Source organism: Haliotis rubra, unplaced genomic scaffold (assembly GCF_003918875.1).
Source record: "Haliotis rubra isolate DU_JTF1 unplaced genomic scaffold, ASM391887v1 Scf472, whole genome shotgun sequence".
Lineage (NCBI taxonomy): Eukaryota > Metazoa > Mollusca > Gastropoda > Lepetellida > Haliotidae > Haliotis > Haliotis rubra.
In genome coordinates this window covers 840,265-862,331 of record NW_025767160.1, presented here as the reverse complement: position 1 = coordinate 862,331, position 22,067 = coordinate 840,265, and the positions used below count along the sequence as shown (strand labels likewise).

At 38.7% G+C, this 22,067-nt stretch overlaps 1 protein-coding gene across 1 annotated transcript; it reads right to left on the bottom strand.

Moving 5' to 3' along the window:
• Nucleotides 1–106: 106 nt before the first annotated feature.
• LOC124290744 (mitotic spindle assembly checkpoint protein MAD2A-like) lies at nucleotides 107–13,501 on the bottom strand. The gene is made up of 5 exons (XM_046727550.1): nucleotides 13,406–13,501; nucleotides 11,121–11,267; nucleotides 8,751–8,871; nucleotides 1,463–1,563; nucleotides 107–1,000 (listed from the first exon to the last, which is right to left on the bottom strand). Exons 1-5 carry the CDS (start codon nucleotides 13,473–13,475, stop codon nucleotides 834–836), a joined length of 606 nt encoding a protein of 201 aa, XP_046583506.1. The 5' UTR covers nucleotides 13,476–13,501; the 3' UTR covers nucleotides 107–833.
• Between the last annotated feature and the right edge of the window lie 8,566 nt (nucleotides 13,502–22,067).

The window sequence follows — 22,067 nt, the reverse complement described above, 5'->3', positions numbered from 1 at the left end:
TCACGAGTCTTGAACGCTCACACCGTGAAAGGGACGTATTAGAACAGAGGTTACGTAGGAAAATATGACAGGAGTAACCTCTGTGGGAAGAGAATGAAGGCACAGATGAAAGAGGTAATTTTCTTTAAGCCTTGATGTACATGCACTGAAGCACAAATAATATCAAGATTATAATGTTTGCATGAACGGACATTGGCTTTCCTATATGTAGAGAACAAATGTAGATAAACTGTTCTGGCATTACCATAATTAGACTGATAAATGACAGATGACAGGAATGACCTGAATACACAACCCTGTTAAAGTAATAGGTGCTGAAATTAATGCGGAGTTGAACAGAATTCTGGTATGACGGCATGTAATGTGAGAGTAAATGCCCTGAACCCAGGGCATTACCACTTTGCATAATGTCATTAAAGTGGTCTTGGTTCATGATCACAACTGGCTGAAGTCTGTTAAAATAATGGTGGCATTTCAGCAAATCCTGGCAAAAAGAAGGGATGCAAATCTGCACAGCAATCTGCAAGACCTCAGATGTCATGGACAGCATGACATATTGTTCAATGGTGACATGTGGACACTGTAGCATGAGCTTGTATGTGCTTCAGTTATTCTCTGTTACTCGTACTGGAACAGAATACGAGTGCTACTTCATTCCATTAACACATCTTGTCCATGCTAGTCCTGCCTGTTACATGGCCCATCAGACAAGTGGATGGTGAGCACGCCTGAAACAATCTTCATAGATGCTTCATTAACTAGCCTTCACAGTTCTTGGGTTTACATCAGCATATAGTGACAGGAAAATCATTCCTGTAGTAATGGACATAGAATCAGTCTGTTTTCTTGTATGCTACCATGGCATCAACTTTATGTATAGATGTAGAAAAAGACCTTAGTCGGACTTCCTCGGAATTCACCACAAAATGAGGCCCTGATTCTCCCCATGCTTCTGGCACATCCATGTCTTTGTCTGTGTACACCAGGATATCAAACACACCTGCAGGCACAAGCAATGGGTTCATTACTACATCAAGGTCAAGAACAAGGAATGGAGTCAAATATGCAAGGACTGGCAATTAGCCTGAGCCTAATATCTCTTCAATAACATTACCTTCATATTCTGTAAGAAAATACCACCTGCACACAAGAATGTTACATTTTCTGCAAATCAATATGAATACAGTTACAAATGTTACAAATATGTATGTAAGTTGGTAATATTGTTCAAAGACCCCTGAAGACTACATGATGAAGGAGATTACAAGTAGGTATCATTTACAAGGCAATATACAAGTACTGTGAATAAGAAATTGAAAAGGAATGGTTATGCAACCTTTTACTATGCAGTGAAATGTGCATCACAAAATCTGCTTCAAAACCTCTGTTAGTGCATGTTTTATACATGCAAATCAAACCTGAATTGCACCATCGAAAGAGAGCAGGAGGTAAGTCAACTTACAAGCACTTTCTAGAAGCGGGAGGAATGTAACCGACGCTGTTATTTGCCTGATAACAGAGCGAATTTCTTCTTTGATTGCTTTGTCTGATTTATCCTTTTTACTGTAAAACAAGCACATGAATGTACACAGTTTGGGATGTTCTTAATATTATTGTAAATATAACACTAAAATCATAAACTAAAACAAGAGTCATCAAGAGATGATGGTCCAGAGATGATGAATCCCCCCAGTCTTGACAAATTTGATACTGGAGGTAATCATCAATGTCCAAGAGTATATAGATAGTGCCTTAGAGTAAATGTGCTGACAACCCTTTTACAATAGTTGATGACTAAAGTGATTAAATTGATTAGCATATATGAAATTTCAAATTTTACTTATTTTCTGAAAATAAAATCTTCTACATAGTGATGTCACAATCAAACAAGTGTACAGCCCTAAACCTGCACAGCATGGGGTCAGGGAGTGGGGAGGGGGCATTTTCACAGCCTGCCTGAAATATGAAACCCTGAATGGAACTTTTAGCCAACTCACAGGCTTGTTTCTATGGAAACGCACCTCCTCTGACCACCTGACTGATACAGGGGGAAATTCAAATCTGGATTTGAAAAAGAGAAATATATTTTCATAACGTATGTTTTATAGGCTGTCTGCATACATACATTTTACCAGTGAGTCTTTATAACATACTTCTTTACACAATAGCTTAATTTCATCATGACCCAGTAAGTCAATTTTGTGACATTTCACGGAATGTACTTGAATACTGCATTGCTTTACATCCAAAGACAGCTTTGACAAGGCAAGGAGGACACACCCCATCTGTCTGTAGGTTTGAACCCCAGCCTTTAACATCCATCCTCGATAATCTCCAGGGTATACGTTACGATCACTCTCCACTATACCCTGGATACATCTACGGCTTGACCCGATGATGGCCCGATGACTCCTCATTCATAGTAGCATCAATTAACTAAATTTCTGTCAAATAACAGCTTAGGTAGCGTTATTTTGAAGAACAGCTGGTAGTTTTGGAAAACACATCTCCGTCAGTTAAGTCAAACTAGATGTCATAGTAACAGGAAAAATAAAAAAAAATTATATAAAAGCCTTAATAACAAAATGCACCAGTTGACAACCTGTTCTCTGAGTGCACAAAGTTTCGTGGATGAATTTCTGATTAGGCCCCAAAAAATAAATGTTATGGTTCCGATTTCCTACATTTCAGAACTAGGGTAGGTAGGTAGTTTTTTTTGGGTTTTTTTGCAAAATATTTTTACATTACTCATGTGTCAGAAAATAAATTTAATTTATGATGTGGTGAGTAAAATTGTTAGGCTCGGCGGGAATATTTAGGGTCGGTCGGGAAATCGGAACCACAAGCTTTTTTTTTTAGGCCTTATGTTAGAGATATCGTCTGGACAAGAAATTATTACGAATGATTACAAACTGATTACTATATCCCACCATATTGTGGTGGAGTGTGGTCCTGTGCATATAGCTCAGGTCACTAATCAGTTGGAAGTTAACCCCCTGGATGCTGAGTTTTTCAAGCGCACATTTTCATAAGGTTTGAAAAGTGAACCTTATGCAATAATTGCGCTCACATGGTCCTGGATCTGCGTATTGCTATAAAATTACACACGCACGCACACACACACACACACACACACACACACGAAATGGGTTTGTGTGCTTATGTATAACGTTATACACTCAATCTTAAAAATGACTCGGAAATGGATTTTTCTCTATGACGTCAAAAAACGACAGAGAGGTCATACATGTATAAAGATAAGGGGGCATAACTCTACTATGCTTAACAATAGGTCATTTTAACTCAGATCATTTGGAGAGAATATGCTGTGGACACGGACGCTACATTTTTGCTATGTTTTGTTCATGGTGAACTAAACTATTCCAATCCAAAGATCCCCAAAGTGACCAGGCATGTTTTAATAGTATCACAATATATAAAAAAGAATATAACATCTTATTACATGAGAAAGCATGTAATAGCGTTTTTTATTACCCACGTGGTCAACGCATGGGTAGTTGCATACAAATCTTGTACGTCACACAAGTGTCGTATCTCGTTGACCTGAGATTCTAACGATTTGATTAGATAACCGATGACCTCTCAATTAGGTCACATTCTGACGTAACTATTTTTTCATTCATAACAAACACGTGAATTCATTCATTCTACAACTTAAATGCATTGTGGGAATGCAAACATCGCGAACGTTGCCGTGTCGCTGTTTAATTGTGAGTCGAACTGAGACATTATATCCGTCGAAAAACATAAATGCAATGTTTCCACCAGTGATGTTAGCTGAATGAAGCAACTGGAAACCAAGAAATGAGGTGCAACGGAGTAGTTTACTGTAGGAGGCTGTAATGAGGCGCTGACAACTGACATGCATCGTGGCGTCGGTTACCAAGGCAGTGGCGCATTACAGTGTGTGCGCGCCATGCAAATATTGTACTGCAGTACAAAAATTCTTCCGCAACCTCTTTATGAAACCGGTTTCGGTTTGAAACCAAAATATTAACAAAAATACGCCTATTTTGTCAATTTAATGCATGTAAGACGTGGGTAATAAATAAAATACCACACTTCGGTCTCATTACATCACGAATTATACGAAACTCGTGACCTTCGTATGCTATCTGACCGAGCTGTCGCTCGGTCAGATACCATAGGAAGGACACTCGTTTAGTATAATTGTATGTAATGAGACCTCGTGTAGTATTCTCTATGGATGACTGACTGCCTGAGTTTTGGTTTTACGCCGCTTTTAGCAATATTCCAGCAACATCACGGCGGGGGACACCAGGAATGGGCTTCACACATTGTACCCATGTGGGGATTCGAACCCGGGTCTTCGGCTAACGAGCCAACGCTTTAACCACTAGGCTACCCCACCGCCCCTCTCTATGGATGACCCTATCCAATATGTAAATTAGTTCTTAGATTCAGATATTTTCCGGTAGATGTATTTGGACTAAGTTTGCACCATTATTAGCAGAGTACAAGCCATATCTTCAAATGTAATGAAATTACTGAAAAAGTACATTTTAGTTGACATCATGGCTTGTTTTGTGTATTTTGCAACGTCGGAATAAGATGACATTAATGTGCTGTTTAGTAAATATCTCACCTAATTACCATTCATTGCATAAAAGGTCTCGGTCAGAATTATGCCCTTTCAACAAAACATAAAATGACAGATTGAACCTTCCTTTTATATAGTGTCTGGAATAGATGGACAATTGGTTGGTTTGACCAGGTATGACTAGTGTGTTAGGAACCTTAAGCTCCTGGAGTCTTCAAGATAAATTCAATCCTGACTTGGAATGAGCTGATTGTGCTTATGAAATGTAACAGACAAATCCAACCTTCCAAGTGAGGATATTTACCATGTATACCTTGATTGTCCAACCATCAAAATGTTTTATAACTCAAGTCCTTGGTAAAACGTATGAAATGTCAAACTAAATATTCTATTTTGTTGCAGTGGTAACCACTTACTTAACCACATGATACTATTGGCAAAGCGCCACATTTTCGTAATGAATATAAAAGGACACAAACCTAGCTTCACCATCTACAGAACATTATCAAAGGACGTCTATGAGATTGAGAAATTTATCAAGAAGAAAAACGATAATATGAAACATGTTTACAGAAAATGGAATGTCCTAGATGCAGTCCTGTAATTTATATTTTAGTCTTTCAAATCTGTAATATTAGCTAGCATTTCAGTTGTTTAATCTATATTCCCAGTACCATATACTATACATTGTCTGCTTTTTATTATGCAACCTGTACCATTTTACTCTACCCACATATCTTGTTCAACTGTAACCAAGTAAAGTAAATAAAAATAATTTTTAAAAAAAAAGAAGGTTATGGTGAGTTGGTTCTTTTGCCAACATATGACTCATAGCTTGGCAAAGTGAAATATTCTTTCTACAATGTTTGCCAACTACGAGTTGTATGAAGGCAGTGTAACAACATTGTTCAATACCCGTTGCCAGATACAAATCATGTGATTATTACATAAGCATAAATTCTACTTCTCCCTTTGTTACTTCCAAACATGGCACGTAAATGTATGTCTGCTGATGAGGTAGCTGCCAATTTGATGGATAGTGATGCTGAAAGTGACAGTATTGAAGTGGAACTTAGTTCTGACTCTCATGTCAGATGATTCAATTAGAGATGATTTTGTCCCTCTTGCTGAATTATGACAGACACCACGTGGTCGTCATGAATTTCGTGGCGCAAGGACCAGGATACCACGAGGTCATGGAAATACAAGGAGAAGGGTTGCCCAAATCAAGCACAAATTGGAGGAAGAAATAAGCAGGTACCAGTTCATTTGATCAGGAATTGATCAGGCTCATGGTCTCAGAAACCAACAGACAGGCCAACTCAGAAATAAACAAAGACCATTGCGAAAGGAGTCGAGGCTCAAGGACTGGAAGACCACTAATGCCACAGAAATGAAACAGTTCATTGCCTTGAAGCTTCATATGGGTCACTACAGCCTGCCTACCATAGAACACTATTGGAGTACCAATGTTATGTACAGATCACCTTTCTTCTCTGGTATCATGAGTCGAAATCGATTCCAATTACTTCTGCGTTTCTGGCACTTTGCTGACAACCACACTGATAACAATGATCGCATGTACAAACTACACTCTGTTGTCGATCATTTCAATGATGTAATGCACAACAGTATTACCCTGGAAAGGACCTCTCCATCGATGAGTCCATGGTACTATGGCGAGGCATACTGCTATTCCGCCAGTATATCAAGAACAAACGTCACAAGTATGGCATCAAACTGTTGAAAGTCCGAATATACAGTGGAGTTGGTCTGACTGATGATCTTGGCCTGGGTCAGTCTGCTGCTATTGTTCTTAATCTGATGGAGGGCTATCTTGACAAGGGACATGTCTTGTATGCAGACAACAACTACAATTCTGTCAGTCTTGTGAAACAGATGACTGATAGTTCAACCTACATTTGTGGGACGCTTCGTCACGACCGAAAAGAAAATCCCAAGGATGTTGTCAAGCACAAACTGATGTAGGGGGAACATGTATGGTTGTCTGTAAATCTGTGGTTGTCTGTAAATGGAAGGATAAACGTGACGTCCTCATGATCAGCAGCATGCACCGCGTCGAGATGTTTGATGTCACAAATAGGAATAAGAAAGTGTCAAGGAAATCTAACACAGTTCGGGACTACAACCAAGGCATGTCTGGAATAGACAGGTCAGATCAAATGCTGTCCTATTATTCAGCTCTACGGAAGACGATCGGATGGTACAAGAAGATCGCCTTCATGTCCTCGAGATGTCACTTGTAATGCCTACATCATGTACAAAGCAAACCGCATGGAGCCAATGAAGTTCCTGCGATTCCCGAGAACTAGTGACGATTGGTCTTCTTGGTGAAGCCTTTGAACGGGTTCATGGCCGCACTCCAAGAGTCGGTGAGGTTCAGGAATTCCATCACCTCACTTCCCTGCCACCCACAGAGAATAAGCAGAGACCAACCAAACCTTGTCGCACAAAGGCTGGTCTGAGACGTGAGACACACTACATTTGTGAAGTCTGTCCAGAGAAACCAGCCCTGTGTGTGGATAATTGCTTCAAGAAATACCATGTCCCAGAGTAAACTCCTGAAAATGATTCCCATCTCTCAGGGTGATGTCTGTATAATTGGTTGTTAAACAGTTCCTTAACCAGAGTATAGAGTTTTCGTAATTCTTTGTTTCCGCCAGGAGACTGCTTGTGGCTCTATTGTCAACATGTGAAATTTGTTTTAAAATACCACTGATGTAGCTACAAGATAAGTCATAGTGGCAAATTCTATTACATTCAAATTTGAAGACATGGGGTACAACAGTCCATGAGATATCGCGTTAACAAGAGTTCAAAGTGTTCAAAGTGTCGTGGTGACATTGAAAATAAGGTCAAGATCACCCCAATCGACTGGTGTCTGTGTAATCCCCTAATGTAGGCTGTCACCAAATTTGAACATATTGGATACAACAGTGCATGATATCACTTTTACAAGAGTTTGGAAAGTGTTCAAAAGTGTCGTGGTGACCTTGAAGATAAGGTCAAGGTCACCGGAATCGACTGGTGTCTGCGTAATCCCCCAATGTAGGCTGTCACCACATTTGAAGGCACTGGGAACAACAGTCCATGAGATGTTGCATTATAACAAGAGTTTGAAAAGTGGTCAAAGTGTCATGGTGACCTTGAAAATAAGGTCAAGGTCACCCATATCCACTGGTGTCTGTGTAATCCCCCAATGTAGACTGTCACCAAATTTGAAGACATTGGATACAACAGTGCATGAGATATCACTCTAACAAGAGTTTGAAAAGTGTTCAAAAGTGTCGTGGTGACCTTGAAAATAAGGTCAAGGTCACCCATATCCACTGGTGTCTGTGTAATCCCCCAATGTAGACTGTCACCAAATTTGAAGACATTGGGTACAACAGTTCATGAGATATCGTGTTAACAAGAATCTGGATGTACGGACGGACGTTCATATGTACGGACAGAAGCCGCTGAATACAGTCACCCGTTCCGGGGCACAAAAATTGCAACAAAACCAAAATTGCAACAAAACCAAATTTTGCACCATCACATGAAATCGACAAACCAACTCAGATGATTTGTCTCATAATTTTGGACACCCAAATAATTATTTTTTCACTTTTCGCTATTTTTTACGAGGGGGGACCACTTGCTAGTAGAACAGCCAGGTGTGTGAGTTGCATGTGTGAACTTGAAATATATTATTATATTGTCATGAAGGGGATAAAAATGAAGTGTTATCATTACAATTTGATCTACCATTAACATGATTAATGGTCCAAGGAGCAGAGTACTGTGAGTGAGTGAGTATGGTTTTCTGTCACTTTTAGCAATATTCCAGGAATATCACAGCGGGGTACACCGGAAATGGGCTTCACACATTTACCCATGTGGGGAATCGAACCCAGGCTTTCTGTGTTACAAGCCAATGCTTTAACCACTGGGCTACAAATGCCCCCCACCCAAAGAGCAGAGAGGTATGTATCAATTACAGCACGCTGAATCCAAATATAAACAACCAGGTGTCACACAGGATTTATATCCTACTGATCTTTACTAAGAAACTTACAGCAAACTGCACATGACACCAAGTGAATGCCCCCTATTCTGCCAGGATCCTTGAAATACATTACACAAAACATGAACAAATACTCACGTGTCAGCAGTCACTGTCTTATCACACTCAACATCAAACTGCCATCTCTCCAGGACCTCATTTGTGTAGACACTCTTGATGACAAGAACTAGCTTCTGCACTGTCATACCAAGCAGCCAGTCTTCAACAAAACACACACAACATGGTTCAAATGTTTGCCATTGTGATATTCTACTGTCACACAACATGACCAAATCAACACTTGTGGGTATTATCATTAAGGGTGACTATTGAGGGGGAAACAACTATTGCGATAGCAATAGTCAATTGCAACATACTTTTGCAACCAACTATAGCAATGCTATTGCACTAGGGATGTCACGATACATAAGTTTCATGAATCAATACGTATCACGATGCCCATGTCATGATTCGATATGTATCACGATACCTATTTGCGCGGATTTATGTTTTTTTATTGTCCATGAAAAGATCAAGAGTTTTGATTCTCAGAGATTAAAAAGTTCTAATTTCCCATCTTTGTGCATGAATAATAATCATTTATAACTCTCATAACATAAAAAATCATGATACAATTGCAAAATGTAAATGATACATAAACATATTTAAACTGATACTTTCAAAACTAAATTCCAATACAGTTTTGAATGTATCAATAATTGTATCGCCTCAGAAAAAGTAGTGATGCATCGATTTATCGTGGCATAAGCAAAAGACTGCTTGTGACTTTTTAAGCTACAAGCTAAATGAAATTTCAATAAGCAAAAACATACAATAATTGCTTATTCCTCACCACTTTCCCATTTCACACTTCCTTTTTAAGTAGTTTGTTATCATATTATTAGGGCTCCTTACATCAAGGCAGGAGACCTATTGTAAGCGTTCGGATTATTATCATTATTTATTATTCCGCCGATTTTTGTACCAAACATACCTCCTAAACCAATCCTCTGAATGACTTACAAAAAATCACACAGATGTCAACCGAGGTGAAGATATTCCCCTTAAAAATCTCTAGGCCCAATAGTAAAGGGGAGATAATTCAAAATAATTCCACAATTTCAAAGTTTGAGAACAAATATCTCAAGAACTAATTATTCAAACACTTCCAAATCCCTTGTACAGATGCACATTCCCAACGATTTTGCCTGGATGGGTCAAGTCGCTAAATTGTACCGTTTGGCAGTTATTTTTGTTTTCAGTTTTTGGCCATGTTTTTCAGCAGTTTTCTGAGTAGTTTGCTCCCAAAATGTGCAAATTCTGCACAAAAAGTGCCAGTATGATAGATGAAGTCTTGGTGATTCCAGAACACTAATTGTTTTGACCGTAGCTACATGACCCCTGCGACCCCGGCTGTATTTGGAAGATCCACTCGCCTGTCAAAAATGCGTTCTGGCTCCATTTTGGACAATGATTTCTAGCCCTGAAATACAATTCAAACATCCGTAACTCTCAAACCAACTGTCCGATTTCGACCAAACTGTACCTGTACAAGTGGGCTGTTAGTGTCGATTATAACTACTGCTTGCAGTAATGTATCTCCAAAGACTAGCAGTGAAATGATTCATATTAACTAAACTATTACAACTTTCACCAAATATGTGACAGACACAATTGGCTTGTTAGAACTAAAGCCAAGGAGCCCTCATCGTTGCTTGCAACTATATTTTTGTAACAATATTCGATCATAAATGCCAAATTTGACAAATGCACGGGGTTGCTAAGGTCCGCCATCATTGAATCGAAAAAATATGCATGTGATTGGCAATAAGTTTGGTATAAGTTTAATGCCATTATGAATTTTTAAACGCATTTAGCGTCCGTTAATTTCGACCCTTGTACCATCAAGAATGACATTACAAACCTAAGGAGAGACATCATGGTATTCTGGAGTGCAATCAGGTTTTCTGGCATGATGTCATAGCATCCCGGTGTGACATCATAGCAGGTCAGTGTCATGGCATCAGAGGTTATAATGTACTAAATGTATACAAAGTATTGACCATGTTGACCCTCCCCTATAAGATACCGGTATATTGTTCGATAACCATCCATATTTTCTTCTACATATTTTTCATGATCATCAAAAAACAAACCAAATGTAAAAGCATCTTATATTTTATATGAGTGTTATCTTTTAAGACCCATCCCTAGAGACCGCCATGTTTTTCTGTGACCTACAGATTGTTATAATAAATGTTTGAGGGAATTCTCACTGTTAACATAGTTAATGACAACTGTCAAACGCTATTTGCTGACTAAAGGTGTACTCCAACCACTTTGATTTAGTCTCCTATGAGGAGAGGAAAGATGCCACTGGGCAAGAGTCAAGTAGCCTACTGACATTCATAACATCACAATATCTATCATCTTACAGCAAAATATATGACAACAGCTCTATTTCTGTACCTCTAATTTGACCAATAACTTCAGTGAGGTATTTCTTAAGATCATCATCAGTTGTCACAAGCAAGGTCAAGCCATAGTTTTGAACTCGAGTGAAGGATTCTGGTGGGTAGATTCCTCGCTGATATAGTATACTGTTGATGCCATACTCTGAAAATAATAGAAATCACAATGATTACTTTTAAAACATGTTTTGGCTTTTATTTATCTTCACGTTCAGCAACATGCAGCCATAACACACAATACAGTGGTTGATATAATGAACAAACATGCAATATCAAAGGATAATGATATCTAAGTCTAACACTCGATCCATGACACCACCCAAAAATGAAACATACAACTTTATGGATGTATGTGCGAATCTACATTGAAACGTCGCTCTATGCAATAAATAAGAAGTTGTCATTCATAAAGTTGTATGTTTCATTTTTAACTCACCAACTTATAGAGTGCCCATCTAATAATCATGACACCACCGCCGAAGAGAAATGATGGATTGCTGGAGACTACTACTACCCCAGAATCTCCAAACTTCCAAGGTAAATCAGTGTAGATCAAATACATATCTAGAATCTTTATCTGTTAAAACTAATGCAAGGGTTAATTCTGCAAGGGTTTGTTCATAAAACATGAAAATTTGCCCCTCAATTAATACTGCCAAACATTCTGTCTGGGATATAAAGCAATTTCATATTATGATGCAGAAACATGAACTTACATCAGGTATATGGGTAGATAAAAAGTTCCTTTATACATGTCAACACATAACTGGGGTTTAGTCCTCTACCTGAAATGGTACTGTAATTGAGATGTGACAAATACTTACTGTACAGGCAGTACATGCAATACATGCTTTAGTGAAAGCCTGATAAATGCCATTCTATCCTAAGCAAAATAAAAATAACTTCATTCAAAACATTAACTTAGAAACTTATAACAAAATCATCTCTTTAGTATAGACCTTGGGCATGCATGGCTGGATCAAGTTTTTGGAAAATTCAAACAGTTTTATGAAACTATTCCTCTTACTCTTAAGAGCAGAAGATTGTTTTCAGCAGATGTCGATAAAAATAGCGAGGGTGTGCACATATGTGTGTGTAATTATCTAGTTAGTTTTGATTCAGAGGAATTGTTTTCACTGCTTCAAGCAAGATGAAATATTGACAGTAGTGCACTAACTGGGGACTCTTTTTGAGATCTCAATTAGCACCACACTGGGGATCACTCCCACACTGCCTGCTTGAAGTTTAACTTGGCTAAAGAGTTACTCTAACTTTGACATAGAAACAAGGTTGCAATCAGAAACAATTAGGGGTCATTTACTTAGTCATCTGCTTACCTATTTATTGTGATGGACATGTGCAGCATCAATGTGTGAAGCTTGTAACATCATAAAATTGTATGGAGTTGCTTTAAATTAGAATTTATTATTTCCTAACAAAATACAGCTAACCCAAATCCAACCCAACAGCTATTGATGTTTGATCTGAAATGAGATTAAGATAACTAACCCTTAACAATTGTGAAGTAAGTGAATCTGGGTATGGGTACTACAGATATGTATCCCATATACAGAAATATAACTGTCAGAATACAGAAATATACCTGGTACACTATGCAACAGACGAGACCATATTGCACAAACCAAAACCGAAGCCAGTTCATATGTTACAGTGCATCACTACTGTGTAGCAGGGAGGCTGTGCACAGAAACCTGCATCATCCGCATTGACGATTTGGCTTGAATGCACTATACCGGGCGCAGCGCTCGCTGCTCCCTCTACGATCCTTAGGGTTAGGGTTTAGGGTTAGGCACTCTTTACGATCCTCAGGTTTAGGGTTAGGCACCCTTTACTATCCTTAGGGTTAGGCACCCTTTACGATCCTTAGGGTTAGGCACCCTTTACGATCCTTAGGGTTAGGGGTTAGGGTTAGGGAAACCCAGTAGCGCTAATTATATCTGAAAAGAGGTATTTTTTTCCACTACTGAATAGTAAACCAGCTGACAATGTGGGTACAGTGGTATTGCAAAGTAGCTGAGTACAGTAAAATGCACTCGTGTCGCAACTACAAGATAATAACAATCATTGCAATACATCATTTCATGGAAACAGCAAACATAAAACATACACTGTTGCCATACATGATACAACCTCGAACCGCAGGGCTCTGTTCCTTAATGTAAATCGATTATCAATCATTTACAGTGTCTATTATCAATCGACACGTTTTACAGAGGCTCTTGTATGTTCTCTTTATTTGAAAATTCATTTACGCCAACTTACCAAAGAATTCTGTGACAATTTCAGTAGATCCCTTCAAAGTTATCGCATTCTGTGTTTTAGTACCCGCCATGTTTGAACTCCCGCTGCAACCACAGCGCCTCCTATTTACAAAGGGAGTTAACTCTAATAATTCGTCATCAAACCTCCTCAGAATGTCATAGAAGGCACCGAGATCGAACCCAAACCGAGATACTATTGGCGTTATTTACTGTTGGAACATCTTTGTAGTTTTATTTACACATATAGTTATTACCTATTAATGTCACCAATTTCCCAGAAAAGTTTTCTAAATAAACTCAAGAGCGGACCCAGGATTTTAAGGCTTATTTTCCCCTTATTTTTTAAGCCTTATTTATCAACACACACACACACACACACACACACACACACACACACACACACACACACACACACACACACACACACACAGAGAGAGAGAGAGAGAGAGAGAGAGAGACACACACACACACACACACACACACACATAGAGGCTTCATGACACATTGTTCTGCCCAAATCAACATAAATACTTTATGTGTTCTTTTTGTGTATTATTCATTGCTCTGTTACTACTTCGAGATATGCCATGATTATGGTGTTTGTGGTGCTTTTAGTAATTAGGTTTGTGGTTTCCAGGTACCAAATTGATATGTTATCTACTATTCGTCCCATGGTTTTACAGACACAACCTGTTAAAGATATGGGTCTGTAATTTGAAGAATCAGCAGGATTCCCACCAGGCTTTGGAATAGAGACAACAATGGCATTACGTCACGAAAGTGGGAAATTCCCTGAAGTCTATATTTGACCAAAATTTCTATAAGGATTTCTAAACATGATTCAGGCTAATGCTTCAAGAGCTGATAGTGTATATTATCAGCGCCTGTTGCTGTATCATGAGCTTGCTCATGGGCGGTATGGAGCTCATGTAACGAAAATAATTCGTTATAGTCTTCACCATTGCCTTGAGTTAAAATTTATTCTTTTCTTCTCCTGTTGCTTTTAATACCTTTGAAACTCATAATTTGATGATGAAGAATGTTTGGCAAGAGTATCGTCATTTGTTTTCTCTATGTCGGTTTTATAAGTTAATACATTTTTTATCACCATCCCTCAGATAGTAAACAGTAGGCTTGGAACCTTTGCCTTTGACATGGGTGTGCGTGAATTTATTTTGGAAACATAGTTCCTCCAAGACTGACGCTTATTCTGTTTAGATGCGCGTCGAGTCTTGGCATTTAAAATTGTAACTTAGTGGCTGAATCATTGAAAATACATAAATCATTTTCGGAAATGAATTCCTCAAGGATAGTATGGGCGCGGGCGCGGGTCGTGTCCGTTAGATCGCCCTATGATGAGCCATGGCTTAGGAAGTTTTGAAGATCTTTTTGTCGAATATTAGAAGAAGGGATATATAAGTCGCACAGTGTCAGTGCAATGTGAAGAGTCAGACGAACAGCAAACAGTTTGAAGATTTGTATTAAGTGAGACAGGGCTATAATAGACAAGGCGATACATTCCCTGTCCGATGACAGATGTTTTCATAAACATCCATATCGTCAAGGAATCCAAACTTGTTGTAAAGCTGGAATTGATTGTTTGAACAACCAGCTTGTCTATCGCTTTGGTTCATCCTGTTAATCTTTCGATTCATTTTCACGGATTGCTTCACATTAGTTTCACGTAGCATTTGTGGTGTCATCGATGAAACGGGGTTGTTTTTAGTATGGACTCAACGTTTTATTGATTGTGTTTCGTTGTTCCAGACAGTGTCCTTGAGCATATGGAATCTGATTAACTTTGAGATGACATTGAAGACGATGGCAGCACCTCAGCAGTCTGTGTTGCAGACTCCCCATGAGGTAATAACTCATCCATTGGGAGAAGTTCAGGGTGGGTGGACTTTGTCCATGTCACTTCTGTCTGACATTCAATAGAAGCCGTTACCAAAGATGGTCCTCTGGTTAAGAGTTTCCTAATATCATTGAAGCTAATGTTCTGGGTAAATTTGATTTTATTAATTTGCAGCTCTCTCTTCCACATTGGACACTCTTTTGATGAGGATGAATGCTGACCAGAACAGTTGACGCATTTCTTAAAGATCACATGCAACGTAAAACAAAACTTTGCAGATTCTGATACCTTTCGGTATGGACTTACAGATACAAATTGTCTAAAATGCAAATTCAACTTATAAAGTTGAAAAATAACGCGATGAAAAAAACCCCGCGAAATCGGATTTCAAACGATTCACTAAATTCACCCCAGCGCTTGGGGTGAAAAGCGGTTTCAACAGCTGGGCTGCGCTCATAGCACATACGCAGTGAAATAGGTTCGCGCAGCTTGGAAGCGGGATGTCCGGATTATAAGGTCGTGAGCAGGAGTAGTCTAATCAAAACAAATAGTAAATAATCTACCCATTACATAAAATAACCTTGTTAGGATCTAGATCTACTCAGCTATGTGTCAACCAGTGAGGCGTTCGACATCTCAAGACGGAAAACCTTCGCTGGTGGTGATTAATCGGTGAAGGCTTTGATGTGAGCTATTTTTCTAATGTTTTGTTGATATTTCACAGGCGCGAGCTTTTTATATGTTATTACAGTAGATTACCGATTTAACTGTTTATATAATTTCATTTGTCTATTTCACCACACGTTCTTCCTACCGAGTCACTTTCTCAGTTCGATACTTGTCATTATTTAGCCTTGGCAGAATTTCTAACTGTGGTATAGATATGTCGTTGTCATAGGCAAAACTCAATGTCTGTTTTATTGACACCTAGGTGTCTGCCTGCCTGTCTGCTAATGACAATATTCAATACACAACTTCGATCACTGACCACATGCAATTTGAACTTAACGCCTATCAGGTTATACACCATAAACAAAACGCATTGATTTATGGCCCGAGTTCGGTCTCTGTCACATTATGTAATTACACAGACAGGCAGGTGTGATACTTGTACGCATGACATGTTATGCTCGTTGATTGCAAAATGTTATACACAAAAAAATGAGCATGTATTTACAAACCCCAACATCTCTATATACACAAACAAAATGAGCCGTGAGGGTTATCTCCCAAAACTTAAGACAGACATATCTTAGACAAGTATAACTTAGACACTAATGAAGGGGATTAATTAGACAACACCCATGGCTGAAATGGAACAGTCCTAATTAGTGTTCCCTGCTGAGGAGACCTAGCTTGTATTCAGAAGTAAATGATATGAACTGTACAAGCGGAATTAAGTTTAAAGATGCATGCTATGTTTTCATTTGAATATCTGCTCACAAGATGAAAGGGGTCAACTGTTCTGATACCTATTGTGATGTGATGAACTCTTCTCCTGACTCACAGCGAATCGAAGACTTCAAGGACTACATGGTGAGCACCTGGATCAACTACGATGCGCGATTCCCTTCTTGCCCTATGGAACCGCTATGAGACTCACGGCCCAAGAACGAACAACAATTTGGAAGGATTTCTAAAGGAAAAAACCGCATCCTGCCGCACCCACATCCTAACATCAGAAAGAGAATCTATCGCGAAATTGACAACAGATTGGAAAGACTGAAGCAGCAACTTCAGCAAGCTGAGAAAAAACACATCCAGTTCCTTTATGCAGTTGGACATTTGCTTCATCTTGGTTAGGGAAATTTTGTATCAAATAAATGCTGTGCATAATCTGCCAAGGATGTCATGATAATGACTAGTAAGCATTACATGTTAAGTTCAAATTAAATGTTAAGTTATGTACAAATATTATATTTTAGGGAAATATTGTGGAAATGCAGTGGACATGATCAACATAGTACCATATTTAATATTTACTATTTATTTATTAACTTGTAATAAATATGCTGAATAAACATAACGTCTTGTCTAATTGATTCTACTGGAGTGATCCATTATAAGAAATAGGTATCAGCTTGAGGATTAGTTGTGCACTGAACCAGAAATGTTGTTGTTTTAAGCTGTCTAAGATATGGGGTCTAAGTGTTGGGAGGTTACTGCCGTGAGGGCATCGGCAAATGAACCAGCCACTACACTTGATTGCACACCCACCCGCTCTGACTGGGTTCGGTATCCCGGGTGCTTCGTTTCGAGGGAAGTGAACCCAAGTACGAAATATTGCACTTTTGATTTGCGATTGTATCGTCAATTCACACAAGTTCGATCGACATGAAACTTCGATCGCCCATTTTGAATGGTAATTGTCGCGATATAGTAGCGATAACTTACGGTATCTGCAGGCTTTGATCTCCTGGTGACACCACTTTCATTCGTTTGGAGCGGAAAATGTTTCGTGTCAAGTTACCAAACGTAAGTTATAGCTCATATTCAGCAAACAACTACTTTTTAACCCTAGATCAATAATGTAACTTTATCAGATCCAATAAAATGTAAACAGTATTTATTTCAAATTTTAGTAAATTGACAGCACACCTGTCTTCTGTTTGTTTGCGTTGCTGGTCTAATTGTGACATGTCCAGATATCCTTGTCAAGAAAACCTAATGCTTTTTGAGAATTTCCGTCAATTTGTACCTGATGATGTTCGAGCTATTGCCTCATTGATAAATACAACCTTGGCACAATGTACCCACCCTACATGTCAGCACAGAACACATTTACGTTTCTGCAAGCCAGTTCATGGTTTGATGCCCGTCACGATGAGCCTGAAGAATACGTCCCTGCATAATACTTCTATATAAGCTAAATATTTGTGACTTATCATCGTTTTTAGAAGAATTGAAACACAAAATGAACGTTTCATGGACATAAATACCATAAAATTACTTGGGACTGCTCTAGCTCTGAATTTGACACAAGACATCTTTTATACAAGTCATCCTGTTTACGCGACAAGCCAGCCAATCATTTGGTCGAACTTGTGTGACGTAGCTTTCTGGGTCACTTGTGTTGACAGTGAGAGGGTGGCCATGCCGCGATTGTGAAAAGCAGTAAAAATACCTGGATTTTGGAAATGTTTGACATAAATAAACAAGTTTAGAGGTAAGAGATTCGAAAATAAGATTATATGAATATAACTTTGAAAATTCAGCGACAGTTCTTAAGTGATCGAACTTACATGACACAAGGGTACGCTTATAATTTTGTTTATATGTTTTTTCATAATCAGCAATGTATATTATTATTATGGTTGCATGTGACCTTGAAAGCTGCTATCGCAATCTTAAGTCACATGTGTTTTCTCACCACAGTGAGCACAAGTAATGGGTGTTTGCAGGAATTTACCCCATGACCAAACCTCAGTGGGCTTGGGACATATTGTTCAACTGGAAGGCAGCAATACCTTGCTCTGATAGTTTTTGGTATAGATGGAGAGATGAAGGAAGACAGGTACGTGTTGGTTTGAATAACGTCTGAGTTTTGACGCATTGTAAAACTTTTCAAATGTGTGACACCTTGAGTTTTCAACTCGCAACTCTAGAAGATGATCCCGGTCCTTTGCTTGAACTGAGTAACCTGTGGACAGATACTGAAACAGGGAGTCCAGCCAATGTATCAACATTAGTAAGTTAGTCGCTTGCTGTCTCTTGACACATTTAACTAGAAGTGACCCACCTACCACGGAGTATCATAAAGACAATGCTACATACAAGTGGTTGTCCGACTTGCAACACCAAGGATACTAGTACTGGGATGATATGCTCAAGCAGAAATGATTTAACAATTCATCAATCTACCAGATTGGTCCGTGAGCCATTGCCTTCTGGGCATAAGACTCTAGGGAAATTATAAACAGGACATATTTCACAATCGAACGATATTTTACAAACAAAAAGAGCCAAGACCTAAAGTCAAAATATAGTTCATAATATAATTTGTGCAACGTGTTGGCCTCACAGGGTCCACCGTCAATAAATATTATTTCTGATGTTCATATGAGATAACGGTTTAAAGTCTGATATTTTCCAGGCCAAAGTAACAGCCGCTTCGCCAGCCATTGAAGGTTAGATATTTGCGATTCATGAGGTAGCAGCATATCACCTGTTACTGCTACACACAGACGGCTATTCATCTCTCCTCAATAGATGTAGGTTTGTTCTTTGAAATCATTTGACGTTCAAGTAGCTTTAGAAGAACATGTTATCTACGTCGGCATCTGTCTTCCTGTTATCCAACGTAGGAATATGACAGAGTAGACAAGAGAGACAAGATCATTCAGTATCAACATTACTGAAACACGTATTTCATGAACATCCACTGACTGAGCTGTTTGATTGTAACAAATCAATAACAACTTCTCTGCATCGGAAATGTTGGCAAATGTTTGGTAAGGATATTTATATATCTGTTTCGCAACAAAGAATATTTCATACATTTGAAAGAAATTTGGTGTCCATGTTCAATGTCGCAATGATACAGCACAAAAGCAAGTTTAAGAATTATATTTTTCAAAGTAAAAGTAGATTTATCATAAATGGATCATTATTCCTCATCCACACAAGGTTCCAAATGTTGATCCTTCTTGTAGTTAAATGAGTGAGCAAATGTTCTCGTCACGATATGGCAGAAATATTGCCGATGTGACGTTAAATATTAACTCACTCACTCACTAAATGAGTGAGTGAGTTCACATTTTAAGTCACATGCAGTTTTTCAGCCATGTCGTGACTATACAGTGTGCGAAATAGCCACTGGCCAACTAGCCCGTAGCTAGTAAAAATCCAGTCGGGCCAGTAAATCCCCACAGTCACTGGCCCGAATGGCTAGTGAATTTTCATGGGGTAATTTTGTAAATATATCACTCCTTCCGACTTGTTAAGTTATCACACACTTTTAAATCATGCAGGATTATGGCCTGATAAAAACTTCATCATATCAGCAGCCTAATGATGAAACCTGTCTACATTCAAATTTCGGGCTAGTGAATTATTTTGTGGGCTAGTAACTTTTTGAAACTATTTCGCACACTGTGACTATACACGATCTAAATACATAATGAATACATTTAGATTATTAATAGCTGGCAACGAAGGGCAGTCAATAACCTCTAGCATATCACTGTCAGAAACAGACTTTAGAACTAGCATTTATCTTTAGAATGTTATTTCTGTCAGAACAATGCAATATAAAACGGGGTATGGATCGCCAGCAGCTGAAAAAAGATCACCATGCTAGTTTTACGGTTTAACAATTCCCATTTCAATACTATATTGAGTAAACAATGCGCAAGGTTACAATGAATGACAAGACAGATTTCTAATACAATATTACATTTTTGTATTGGGTCAAAATGAAACCAAACCGCTCAAGCTTAATGAATTGCATTCGAACGACAATATAGTACTGTAGAACAGTTTAACAGTTTCCACAACTTCTTCTGTTGACGACTATATATCTTTACTGCCGAGACATGTGGTTACAGGCGACACCACCGTGTGGTATCAGGGGAGGCAACTCTATGTTGCTTACCGTAGCTCGTGATATGACAGTAGCCACACCTCAGTACGGCCTTTCAGATAACACTGCAATCATGCAGAACTCACTCGAATGAATGCCACAGTCTTACACCAGAAGCGGCAAACCGAGAGCATAACAAAGAGGAAGTAACTCCCTAGCGCACCTCCTCAGCTCACCCTCAACAGGCAAAGTTACACAGCCTAAGCAAGATGCAAGTTCAAATCACACTCAGTGCTTTAAACTTTTGTGTCCCACAACAACTAAAAGTCAATCAATGTGACATTCCAATCAACCAAAACACAATCTGATAATACAAGGGACCATGGCGTCTTACAGTACTTTGCTACCTGCTTGGATCCCAGCTGAATTAACACCATCCCTTTAGCCGTTGGCGATTGTACTCAGAGTTTCAGATTATATGAAGACATATTCTACTATTAAAACATGTTGTATGAAAAAATACCTTGAATGAAATTGGACTTATATACCCTCTCAGGGGGACAATTATTTCACACTACTTCAACCCCCTTTGAAAGTATTGCCACTATTAATAGTCTAGGTTGTTTATTCATTCAAACCAAATTAAACTGCAATTATTAATTCTAATGCTATTTGGGGCGGTGGCGTAGCCTAGTGGTTAAAGCGTTGGCTCGTCACGCCGAAGACCCGGGTTCGAATCCCCACATGGGTACAATGTGTGAAGCCCATTTCTGGTGTCCCCCGCCGTTATGTTGCTGGAATATTGCTAAAAGCGACGTAAAACCAAACTAAGTCAGTCAGTCAGTCAGTCAGTCTAATACTATTTACAATAATAAGTATTGATGAGTATACATGATGTGGCCAATGCGACATCGTTGCATAATGACCTCTTCAAATCTGGACTGACAACCCAAGTAGGTGTAACCGATAGTTGGTTTTGTTTGATGTAATGTATTGATACCTACTTGGGTGTCCCACTTCTTTTTGCATTAGATCAGGAATGCAAGATGTATTTATAACCAGAGTATGGAATCTGAAGACGTATCACAGATTTGTCGAGTGCAGCAGCCGAAATAAATGGTTCTACATCTATTCCGAGAGATGGAATAAGTGTAAATGTTTTTAACATACAGATCCCCATATAGGGGTTAAAGTTTGAAATGGCGTGAATTTAGAGAAGGCTCATTTGCTTCAACGTAAAGACCGCCAATATGAAGTTAAATCATATATAATTCATGGAACCAATGC